This window comes from Nomascus leucogenys, chromosome 24 (assembly GCF_006542625.1).
Source record: "Nomascus leucogenys isolate Asia chromosome 24, Asia_NLE_v1, whole genome shotgun sequence".
NCBI lineage: Eukaryota > Metazoa > Chordata > Mammalia > Primates > Hylobatidae > Nomascus > Nomascus leucogenys.
The window spans coordinates 17,278,459-17,291,156 of NC_044404.1; the positions used below are offsets into that span (position 1 = coordinate 17,278,459).

The 12,698-nt window shown below is 49.1% G+C and overlaps 1 protein-coding gene across 1 annotated transcript; it reads right to left on the reverse strand.

The window, feature by feature from the left end:
- Window positions 1–11,312: 11,312 nt before the first annotated feature.
- LOC100591611 (prothymosin alpha-like) lies at window positions 11,313–12,477 on the reverse strand. Its single transcript, XM_004092197.3, has one exon. The coding sequence runs from the start codon at window positions 12,337–12,339 to the stop codon at window positions 12,013–12,015; it is 327 nt and encodes a 108-aa protein (XP_004092245.1). The 5' UTR covers window positions 12,340–12,477; the 3' UTR covers window positions 11,313–12,012.
- Between the last annotated feature and the right edge of the window lie 221 nt (window positions 12,478–12,698).

The following is a 12,698-nucleotide window of genomic DNA, read 5'->3' on the forward strand; positions in this document are numbered from 1 at the left end:
CAAACTCCTATCCTCAAATGATCTGTCTGCCTCAGCCTCCCAAAGTGCTGGGATTACAGCGTGAGTCACCGGGCCTGGCCTCATTTATTGATTTTTAAGACAGAGTCTTGCTCTGCTGCCCAGGCTGGAGTGCAGTGGTACAATCATGGCACTGCAGCCTCAAACTCCTGAGCTCAAGCAATCCTCCTACCTCAGCCTCCCGAGTAGTGGGGACTACAGGCGTGTGCCACCAGGCCCTGCTAATTATCCTTTATTTTTTGTAGAGACAGGGTCTCACAATGTTGCCAAGGCTGGTCTCAAACTCCTGAGCTCAAGCAATCCTCCCACCTCGGCCTCCCAAAGTGCTGGGATTACGGTTGTGGGCCACCGTGCCCAGCTTCTTTTTTTTTCTAAGTACACTTGGAAGAGGGCCTAGTGGGTGACTTGTGAGATGAAGTGCCAGATACTTTCAACAACATGGATTAATCAAAAAAACATTTTGCAGAGAGAAAGAAGCAAGATGCAAAAGAATACCAGGTCTATGATTTCATGTATACTTATTTGCAGGACAGGCAAAAATCTAGTCTATAGCCACAGAATGCATGTGAGTGGTTGCTTGGGGACAAGAGTTGAGAGAGGGATTGACTGCAAAGGGAAAAGGGACCTTTTGGGGCTAGTGAAAATGTTGTAGCTCTTGATTGGGGGCAGTGGTCACGTGAGTTTATACATTTATCAAAACTCATCAAACAGGCCGGGCGCGGTGGCTCACACCTGTAATCCCAGCACTTTGGGAGGCCGAACCGGGTGGATCACGAGGTCAGGAGTTCGAGACCACCCTGGCTAACACGATGAAACCCCGTCTCTACTAAAAATACAAAAAATTAGCAGGGCATGGTGGCAGGCGCCTGTAGTCCCAGCTACTCAGGAGCCTGAGGCAGGAGAATGGTGTGAACCCGGGAGGTGGAGCTTGCAGTGAGCCGAAATGGTGCCACTGCACTCCAGCCTGGGCAACACAGCGAGACTCTGTCCCAAAAAAAAAAAAAAAACTCATCAAACCATACACTTAAAATGGATGCTTTTACTATATGTAAATTATATACACATGTAAATGATACTTCAATAAAGTTAATTTTATTTATTTATTTATTTATTTGAGACAGAGTCTCACTCTGTCACCCAGGCTGGAGTGCAGTGGCACAATCTCAGCTCACTGCAGCCTCTGCCTCCCGGGTTCAAGTAATTCTCCTGCCTCAGCCTCCCAAGTAGCTGGGATTACAGGCGCCCGCCACCACGCCCAGACAATTTTTGTATTTTTAGTAGAGACGGGGTTTCACCATGTTGGCCAGGACGGTCTTGAACTTCTGACCTCAAGTGATCCTCCCACGTCAGCCTCCCAAAGTGCTGAGATTACAGGTGTGAGCCAATGCGCCCAGCCCTAAAGTTAATTTTAAAACTAAAAAGGCATTTATCAGGATGAGAGGTCTAGCTGGGGTCACTTTTCAGAACTTTTTCTTTCACATGCTGATCATGCCCCTTATCTATTTATTTATTATTTTTATTCCATTTAGAAAGAGGGTCTTGCTCTGTCACCCAGGCTAGAGTGCAGGGGCACAATCTTGGCTCACTGTAGCCTAGAACTCTGGCCTAAAGTGATCTTCCCACCTCAACCTTGCAAGTAACTGGGACCACAAGTGTGTTCCACCACACCCAGCTTATAAAGAAAAAAATTTTTTTAGGGAGGGTTTGTGGCATGGGGTCCCACTATGTTGCTCAGGCTGGTCTTGAACTCCTGACTTCAAACAATCCTCCTGCCACCACACCTGGTGATCATGCTCCTTCTTGAGACCCTCTTTGTTCTGGGACATCCCACTTTCTCTTGGGTTTTCTCCTACCTCCCTGGCTCCTTTGTTCTCCCCAAACTCTAAACGTTGGAGGGCCTCAAGGGCTCTGTCCTTGGGCCCCATCTCTCTCCTACCTACACTTACTCCATAGGAGATCTCTGGCTTTGAAATTGTCTGCCCACTCCCACAATCCTATGTCCAGCCCAGACCTCTGGCTTTGGACTCCAGTGAGATTAACAAGTCCCCTCCCCTGTGTCGCCCCTTGGAGGTCTAATAGGCACCTCAACCTCACACCTGCAAAACCACCCTCCTGATGTCCAGCCCTGCAAACTTCCCCCTGCCTGAGACTTCCCCATCCTTCTCGGTGCCTGTGCCAAAACCGTGGAGTCATCCACTCCTCTCTTCCTCTCACACCCCACAGCTTATCTATCAGTGAACCCTGTCGGATCTACCTCCAAAAAAATCATCTCTGACTGTTTATTACCTGCTCCACTACTTCCTCCCTGGTCCAAGCCACCATTGCTTCTCGCCAGGATTATGATTGCTTTTCTGACTGGTGTCTCTGCTTTCTACCCTTGCCTCCCTATAATCTGTGGTCAGCAAAGCAGCCAGAGGGATTCTGCCAAGTTATGCCTCTCCTCTGCTCAAACCCTTCCGGCAACTCCTCATCTCACTCGGAGGAAGCTGACCCTTCCTTTGGCCTATAAGGTCAACATGATTCTGCCTTTCATTTCTCTGACTTCATCCCCTAGCACTCTGGTATGGTTTGGCTGTGTCCTCACCCAAATCTCGTCTTGAATTGTAGCTCCCATAATTTCCACATATTGTGGGAGGAGCCCAGTGGGAGATAATTGAATCGTGGGGGCAGTTCCGCCCACTGTTCTCGTGGTAGTGAATAAGTCTCATGAGATCTGATGATTTTATGAAGGGTTTCCCCTTCGGCTTGGTTCTCATTCTCTCTCTTGCCTGCCACCATGTAAGATGCGCTGTTTGCCTTCTGCCATGATTGTGAGGCCTCCCCAGCCATGTAGAACTGTGAGTCCATTAAATCTCTTTTTCTTTATAAATTACCCAGTCTCAGATATGTCTTTATCAGCAGTGTGAAAACAGACTTAATACATAACCTGTCCCTTCCCCTCCCCTACCCCTGTGCCACACTAGCCTCCCAGTGGTTCTTTGAATGAGTCAACCATGGTCCTGCACTTGCTGCTTCCTCTTCTGGGTCTGAGACTCTCCAGGTGTCCCCATGGCTGTGTCCTTGCATCCTTCAGGTCACTCTTAGTTTGCTTTGCTAGAGAGGCTTCCCGACCCCTGTAGAAATCAGTGCCGTTGCCCCACTCTGTGTGCTAATCATGACCGAGGCAAACATCGATCACCTGGCTGAGGCAGTGTTCATCAGTTTTCACTGGTTATGGGTTGAATTGTGTCCCTGCTACTCACCTAAAATTCACATGCTGAAATCCTAACCCCTAATACCTCAGAATGTGACCTTATCTGGAGACAGGGTCTTTACAGAGGTAATCACATTAAAATGAAGTTGTTAAGGTGGGCACTAATCCAATGTGACTGGTGTCTTAATAAAAAAGGGTAAATTTGGAGAGACATGCACACAGGGAGACACTGTGTGAACACGAAGACGGTCATCTATAAGCCAAGGAAAGAAGCCTGGAATAGCTCTGGTATGATTAAGCTTTGTGTCCCCACTCAAATCTCATCTTGAATTGTAATCCCCATAATCCCCATAATCTCTGCATGTCAAGGGAGAGACCAGGTGGAGGTAATTGAATCATGGCGGCAGTTTCTCCCGTGCTGTTCTCGTGATAGTGAGTGAGTTCTCATGAGATCTGATGATTTTATAAGGGGCTCTTCCTCCTTCACTTCTCCTTCCTGTCACCTTGTGAAGAAGGGGCCTTTCTTCCCCTTAGCCTTCCGCCATGATTTTAAGTTTCCTGAGGCCTCCCCAGCCACGTTGAACTGTGAGTCAGTTAAACCTCTTTCCTTTACAAATTACCCAGTCTTGGGCAGTTCTTTCTTGCTGTATGAAAATGGACTAATACAAGCTCCTTCTCTCACAGCCCTCAGAAGGCACCAACCCTACCAACAATTTGATTTTGAACTTTCAGCCTTCAAAACGGTGAGAAATTTGGGAACAAATTTCTGTTGTTTAAGTGACTCAGTTGTGATACCCGGTTATGACAGCCCTAGGACATTGACACAGCACTGTAAAGTTACTCCCCCTCCCCACCTGTCCATATTCTCCTCAGTAGATCTACATAAATTATTCTTCTCCATGGACAATATATGTTTTAGTCATACGTTTGTTCGCTTAGCCATTTGTTTATTGTCTGTCTCCCCGAACCAGACTCTAATGCCGAGGGTATGTATTTTTGACTCTTTGATTCACTGCCATATTTTAGCACCTAAAACAGAGCCTGGCGCACAGTAGCCACTTAAATATTTGGATGAACAAAATTAATGAGCCAGCAATGACAATAATTGGAAATGGACTGGAATAAATTATCTAGTTGAAAAACATATATTGTGAGAATGGATGAAAAAGCAAAACTTTGTACTGGAGTAAAATATAAAATCAGGCCGAGTGTGGTGGCTCATGCCTGTAATCCCAGCACTTTGGGAGGCCGAGGCAGGTGGATCACTTGAGGTCGGGAGTTTGAGGCCAGCCTGGCCAACATGGTGAAACCCCGTCTCTACTTAAAAAATACAAAAATTAGCTGGGCGTGGTGGCACGTGCCTGTAATCCCAGCTACTCAGGAGGCTGAGATAGGAGAATCGCTTGAATCTGGGAGGTAGAGGTTGCAGTGAGCCAAGATTGCACCACTGCACTCCAGCCTGGGTGACAGAGTGAAACTCTGTCTCAAAAAAACTATATATATATACATATATATATATACACATATATATGTATACATATATACACATATATAAATACACATATATATGTATACATATATATACACATATATACGTATACATATATATATATACATATATATACACATGCAAATATACAATCATAGGAAGTAGAGAAGCAAAAGAATAGGAAAAGACATACCAAAAAAAAAAAAAAAAAAGCCAACCCAAAGGAAGTAGGTTCAGCTTTAATAAATGTGGATAAGACAGGCTTTAAAGTAAAAACGTTGTAAGGAAACAAGGGAGTTACCATATAATGTTAAAAGGTTTACTACATTGGAATACTGCAACAATTATGAACTTGTATGATCTAATAACGTAAGTTCAGAATATATAAAGCTGGGTTTCCTGGGTTTTCTTTCTGCCTCACATATCCCAAATTGGAGAGGCAGCAACCCCAAAACATCAAGGGATGCAGACAAATAAGCCCCAAGAAAAGCTGGCTCTTTCTAGCCAAAGGACCAGGAAGAAGCAGCTGAGAAAGACAAACTTTCAGATGATAACCGCTCTACTCCAGCCAAACACTGCAGAAAAAACTGTGACCTTAGCCTTACCTTTCCAGGGAAGGCTGAGTGGGGAACTTTGACTTCCACCTTTTCCAGACTACAAAGAGATGCCTCAACTTTTCAGCTGTGGTGACATCAGAGAAGGCCGAGGAGCTGGACTTTGATTCTCACTGGGTGATAATGAGTACCTTCATAACTCCGTAAGATCGGTAGACCATGTGGTGGGGCCTGACTGTCCACCTCTACACTGCAGCAATGAGGGGCTGACTCAGGTGGTAGCAGAGGAGCCCTAGAATTGCATCAGGGCTTTCACTTCTGTCCAAAGACAATAGAAAGAGCAAAATTATGATAAACACAATGAACTTTCTTCTCCTAAGCTATCTACATTATGTTTGATGGTTGAAGCAAAAATCGTAACACTGTCTGATGTGATTTTGAATGTATGTAGATAAAATATTTAAGACAATTATAAATGGGGAAAAAACGATGTAAAGAGAGACAAGTTTTCCATACTTCACTCAAGCTGTTAAGATGATAATACCAGTAGACTGTGTTCAGTTATGTATACATAATGTAATACCTAGAGCAACCACTAAAAAAATTCGTACAAAGAGATACACTAAAAAACACTATAGATGATTTAAAAATTATAAAAAATAGTTCAAGTAACCCACAAATTATAGACTGATTTGGGTTCTTCATTTCTTGTGTTATGGCTCAGTGGCGCACTGGAGGCTGGCTCTGGAGAGCAGATAATGCACAGATAGTTTCCCTATCTGTCGAACAGGGAGGCCCATCCCTGGCTGGCCTCACTCCTGGACTGTGAAAAGGCCTAAGGGAGGCAGTGTGTGACAGTGCCTTGCCAGGAGTGAGCAGCGTGCTGGTAGGGAAGCAGCGTATGACAGTGCCTTGCCAGGAGTGAGCAGCGTGCTGGTAGGGAAGCAGCGTATGACGGTGCTTTGCCAGGAGTGAGCAGTGTGCTGGTGAAGAGTGGCTCTCAGCCCCTGGTGACCCTCCCCATATCCCCCAGCCCAGACCTCTCATCTCAGCTCTGGCCTCCCACCCTGGCCACGTCTCCTTCTGGCTCCATGAGGCACAAAACCCAACCTGCCCTTTTTGTCTCCTGAGAGAGCACGTCCAGAACACGCCAGAGACTGTCTCTTCCCGGTTTGCAAACTCATACCACTAGTAAAGCTCCTTTCTGCTATTTAGCTATCCTGGTGGTCTTTTGGGCAACATGCTTGTCTGGGAAGAGCTGTCTTGTAATCTCTGCATCTGCATCAGACTCTGCCAGCCCTAGATTGGGAGCTCTGAGAGGACATGGGCTTCGTCCCACCCCAGCAGCAACATGCTGGGTTGGGGACACATGTGAGGTATGTGGTGCAGCCCTGAGCAGCCTCAGGCAGACTCCCTGTATTCTTGTTCCCAACCTCCTCCCTCCCTGGGTCAGAAGCCTGGGGCAGGAGGCCAGGCAGATCACAGCATCCATGCCTAGATGCTCCCTGACCCCCAGGAGCCAGAAGTGCTGTCTGCTGAAGGCTCTGGAAACCCGGGATCAGCCTATGAGGCACCAGGGCCACCTTGGAGGGTGGAAATGAGGACCTCAGGCCCCAGAGGGCGTGCAGGCGAGGTGAAGTTCAGGAGAGGTAAGGCTAAGGACCCTCAGAGCCATCACACTATGCCCTCCACCCAAATGATGCAGACAGGAAAACTGTGGCCTAGACAGGACCACCACGGCCAAAGAGGATCTTTGTCTTGTCTTGTCCCACACTCAGGAAGTGTCCCCCTCTTCCCAGCCTGCTGTATCCCAGGACACAGGGCGTATGTGTGGAGGAGGAAGGGCTGCAGGGTGAGGCGGCCCACACTCTGGCTCAGGACAGGGATGGGACCGGGACACACGGGAAAATAGTCTGGGCATCCTGGGTAATGGCAGGAGCATGAGCTCAGGGTCAGGCGGCTGTCCTGGATGACCTGTGGGACTCTCTTCCTCTCCGAGCCATGCTTTGCTCAACTGTCCCTTCCTTGTGGGATGCAAGAGGCCATGGCGAGCGAAGGCGTGTGCCAAGAGCTGCCACTCAATGTGAGTCAGCGTGCCGGCCCCTCCGTCCCTTTCTCCAGGGGGCCTAGGACTTTTGGGGGGAGCCTGAGGACATGCTTCACTGATGTCACTGTGGGGAGTGTACAAATGGCCACCCTGCTGCTTGTCGGTTCTATGTGGGCATCCAGGCTGGAGAGCAGGGGGTGGGGAGATGGAGATGCCACCAGCAGGGGCCTGGTTCCTAGAAGAGAGGGCGAGTTTGGGTGGTCCCAGAGGCGCCCTTCCCAGAAAAGAGAGCAGGAGGCAGGAGGTGGGCATGGAGAATGTGGAGGGCGGTGTTGACAGTTTCTAGAGTGTTCGCCACCGCCCATCTGATAAGACCTGGAGCCTCATTACCAAAGACTTACTGAGATTCGCTTTGTTTTCTTATGAGCCAGGCAAGGTGCCAGGGGAAGCGGCTTCCAGCCCCAGGCTCTGCAGCTGGCTGCTGTGTGACCCAGAGCCAGGCACTGCACCTCTCTGGGCCTTAGGCTCCTTATCCATGACCGTCCTGCCTGCATCCTAACATTCAGTGTCATTGGCTGAGTTACCCAATGGCTCCCAGCCTCAGTTTCTTCATCTGCATATTAGGGATAAGTACAGCCATCCACCTGGGAGGCGTCAAGGGGGCGTGGCCCCAGCACCCAGCCCATGCACAAGTTCAGTGATCATTACCTGTCTCCCCCAGCCCTGCCTGAGTGCCGGGATCAGCAGGCTTGGGAAGGGGAGCCCCCAGGGATGTGGAAAGTGGAGAGGGAGCACATCGGCTCTGGGGCCTCAGGGCTGCTGGGCTCTGTTCTGCCTGTCTGGGAGCTGTCTCCTGCTCTCCCTTGCAGTGTCTCTGTCTCTCTTTGTTCTGTTCCTCCCTCTGTCCTTCAGTTTGTCCGTCTCCATCTCAGTCTCTGGTTGTCTCAGTCTCTCTTTGCACCTCACTGTCTCTGCCTTTCTCTGCATCTCTCTTCCTTTCCCAGGCTCTCTCTCTCTCTTTTGTCCCTGTTTTGGGCTTTCTCTGTCTCTGTCTCACTGTTTTCCAGTCTGCTTCTTTCTGGCTCCATTCATTTCTCTGTATGTCTTTGTCCCCTGCACTCCCATTCTCCTCCCATGCTGTCCTCTCTGGGGGCCCCTCTGGCTTCACTGAGCCACAGGCCCAGGCTGGGGTGTGAAGAAGCAGGAGCTCCCCTGTCAGATGACGCTGGGTGCCCCAGTCAGGGCGATGGGGGCCAGACAAAGAGCTCTGCTGAGGGGCGGCTGAATCCTCTTCCCAGGGAACGTGGGGGCTACTGGCCAGCTGTGGGATGGGTGGCTGAGAACTCTCAAACCACTGCAAATCTAGATGTTTTTCACTTACATCAGCTTCCTGATCCCCCTGAGCCAAAGGCCTAGAAGTTCCTTGTCCCTGTCCTTTTGCAATGTGCAGTCTTACCAGAGTGACAAGGGGAACAGAGTTGAAACCGATGGTTTCCCAGCAGAGGAGCCTGTGGGGGCTGCTTAGAGAACAGCACATTCCATGGGAGCCAGAGCCATCTGGGAGGGCTTCCTGGAGGAGGCAGATCATGAGGGATCAGGATGGGGACTAATATGTACTGAGTGCCGGGTGGTGCTTTATAAATATCAGCAGATTGGGAGATAAGCACAGCCACCTCCCTGGGAGGTGTCAAGGGGCATGCATTGTAAAGGCCCAGAGTGGTGAAGCATCCACCATGGTCACCCAGCTGGTGAGTGGTAGCCTCGGGTGGGGCCTGCCGCTGTCTCCATGCTCTATCCACTACTGGTGTGGCTTGCCCCACTTGTGACCATTGTTTCTTCCTCTCCACCCCCAGTGCCACTTCCTCTCTCCCTCGTTGTAGGGGAAAGAACATGGGCTGTGTGGCCTTGGGCCAATTGCTTGCCCTCTCTGGGCCTTCATATTGGTGACAGACAGACTGATGACTTTCTGAGAGGATCTATGCAACCTCAGGCTTCTGCACCTGGGTTACAGGGTCTTCTGGAGGGGAAGAGATGAGCAGGTAGGCTTTGACACCTGCCTGCTTTGTCCTGAGTGTCTACTATGTCATCTGCTTTAAATGCAAAGCCCCTGGGACTTGCTAGTTATCTCTAAGCCTTCTCCTTTCCCGACTTTCTGGGAGTGTGTGTACCCCCATTCCCTCACCCCAGCCATCAGGGCCCTTTCTGAGATGGGCCTCCTTCCTAGCTCTGGGCTAGGCCCCAACCCTGGCCCTTTCCAATGCCAGCAGGAACTGGAAGGTCCGTACTCATGCCCTGGGAGGCTCCAGGCTCTAAGGGGTGCTGAGTGATGGAGTTGGGCGGCCGGTGCTCAGAGGACCTTAATGGTGTGGGGACAGCTGGAAACTGGTTGTCTCTTGAACCCTCTTGCCACCAGGCCTCTGTCCAGGAGGGCTGCTGGGGACCAAGGGGCCAGACAGTCACACCTTTGGCTGAAGTCAGGAGTGTGTGACACAATGGGAGGGGCTGGGGCTGGCAGTCCCTGAAGCCTAAATGCGCCAGCAACCCATGAGGGGACACAGGCACCCTCTGGCCTCATCCTCCTTGGAGCCAGTGGGATGTAGCAACTAAAATACAAGCTCTGAAGTTTCATGGACTGGAGTTGCATCTCTGCTTCCATCCTAATTAGCAAGAGACCTTGGTCACGTTGCTTAAACTCTGACACTAGATTTTCCCCCTCTGCAAAGCAGGGACAATAGCAGTGCTCCCCTCCCCGGTCAGTTGCAAGGATTAAGGATGATGTCTGCAAAGTGCTCAGTCAGAGCCGGCATACCGTAAGTGCTCAATAAATGCTGGCTCCCATTATTAGTATCCCTTCCCTCCACGCCCTCAGCACATCCCTTTATCATGGTGGAATAACCAACTGCCTGGTAACAACATGTTCACACTTCCACGCTCCCCATCAACCATGCTCACCTATAAGGCAGGCTGTGACCAGCTGCTCTTCGTCTATTCATTGCCTGGCCCATGCTAGGGGCCCAAGAAATGTCTGCTGAATAAACGAGTGATTTTGGGAAAGGTGCTGAGCCCTTCTGTCCCGTGAAGGTCTTGCGAGATAGTGTCTCGCCAGCAACGTGGATCGTGAGAACCACAGCGGATGGGCCAGATCTAGATGGAGAGTCTCTACTAGGCAGAGCTGCTCCTGTGAAAGAAAAGGAAGTTTTTCAAGAAACCATGGCAGGGGGCCCAAGAATCCAAGTTGCTAACTCTGGGGCCGGTTTTCTGTCTTTTATCTCGGTTTGCCTCTCCCTAGCTGTGTGGTTTATGGCAAGTCACTCTGTGCCTCTGTCTCCACGTGTTCAAGGAGGCAGCCGGTCCAAGGGGCCTTCATTGAAGGGGCTGCCGAGATGTGAGCCCTGCATTGGGGGATGCCCCATAGAGGTGCTGCCCCCCACCCCCTTTCCAGGTATAAGTGTCCCCCAGCTCTGAGTGAATCAGTAGGAGATGCTGGACCTGGGCCGATTCTCACAGTGGGACCTCAACTCTAGCCCCCGGTTGGCTGACATTAAAGGACTTTGGGTCGCTGTTCTGGCAGCTGCAAGGAAGAGCCAGTGTCAGGGAGGGAAACCCCACATTCCCTGGCACTATTCAAACAAAGGTTTGGTTAAAACAAAGAATTCTCATGGAGAAGAGTCCGAAGGACCCAAAACATCTATTTCTGTAGACATCCCATCCCAAAATAAACCCATGGATCAAGCCAGACCCAAACATAAGGATGCTGTGAACCACATGGTTCAATATTCCACACTTTCCCCATCCATTAAACCCCACCCAGGGTGGGAAGGGATGTATTTCCCTCAGTTCTCAGGGCCTAGAAGAGCAGGGCTTTTTTCCCTCAACTGGTTGAGTTTTACTTTGTGAGCACCATGATTCCTAAAACCGGTTATATTTTCTTTTTCTCCTGGGCCGCCAGGGAACTCACAGCGAAATCTACCAACCAAAGAGGATGTCCAGACCTGTCTTTTTCTTTTTTTCTTTTTTTTTTTTAGAACAACTCAGCAAAATAAAATTCCTGTTTATTGTTGGACAACATTGTTTCACACATACATCAAACAGGCCAAAAAAAAAATAAACAGCAACTTCATAGACAAAAAAGGAAAAAAAAGAAACCTTTTATCTTTGGCCCTTTAAACCATCTCATACAAACCAACTACTTATAGTACAGCTAAGTACATACACAAAAAAGTTACTGGAATGCTCGGAATAAGATTGTATTTCTGTTGTCATTTTTGCCTTTTTTACAAGGTTTTTTTTCCCCTTTGAGATTATAATGAACATGGTCACACCACAAGTAAAGTCAGAAGTAGGACAGAGAACGCTGTGAAGGCTGGTTTGGTCATCCGAGATCATTAAAAATGGCTGACCCTAACAATATGTACAAAAATATAAAATGTAAATAAAAAATACAAACAAATTTCCTTTTTAAAGTACTTTTAAGAAAAAAAGCAGGGCCTTGGAAGTTTTGGTTCTTTTTTCCGCCCCTGTTGCAAATTCTCATGGTTTGGGTTGGGTGGTGGAGAGCGCGTGTCATCTATGGGTGGCACTGCCCACGGTGGGCGGGCGGGCCTCTCTACTCGAAGGTGACCACGTTTAGATTCTGAGACGGGAAGTGGAGGGTGAATAGGTCATGGCGGCCTTTTTTTTTTAGTTTAACTTTTCCTTTTTTGCTGTCTAGTCATCCTCCGGTCTTCTGCTTCTTGGTAGCGACATCGTCATCCTCATCATCTTCAGCTGCCCGCTTGCCCGTAGCTGACTCAGCTTCCTCATCTTCATCTCCATCCTCTTCCTCACCATCACCTTCTTCTTCCTCCTCCTCTTCCTCCCCACCTTCTTCCTCTTCTTCATCTACCTCATTGTCAGCCTCCTGCTCCCCATTTTCCTCATTAGCATTCCCGTTAGCAGGGGCGTCTCTTCCATTTTCTGCCTCTTCCACAACTTCCTTCTTCTCCTTTAAGTCCTTGGTGGTGATTTCGGAGCTGGTGTCTACGGCTGCGTCTGACATGGTGGGGCACGCCGGTGATCCGATGCAGGGGATTAAAAAGAAAGCGGGAGTTCAGGGACTGGCGAGGAGAGCGGCCTAGGCGGCTGCAGCGAGCAAGAAGGCGGACGAGGAACAATGCAAAGATGACTTTTCAGAGCAGCCAGTCCTGTCTTTTTCTTTCTTCCCTCATTCTTTGACTTAATTTCCTCACTTGAAAAAAAAAAAACAAAAAACACCTTATTCAGGGAATACTTTATGGGCAGTCTTAATTTTTTTTATTAGGATGTGGGATGTAAATCCATAAAAGAAGTAGAAATGCTGAGCCTTCCTGTGGAGTGGGTGCTGGAGGGGAAAAGGTGGAGTTAGGGGAGGGAAGGGGA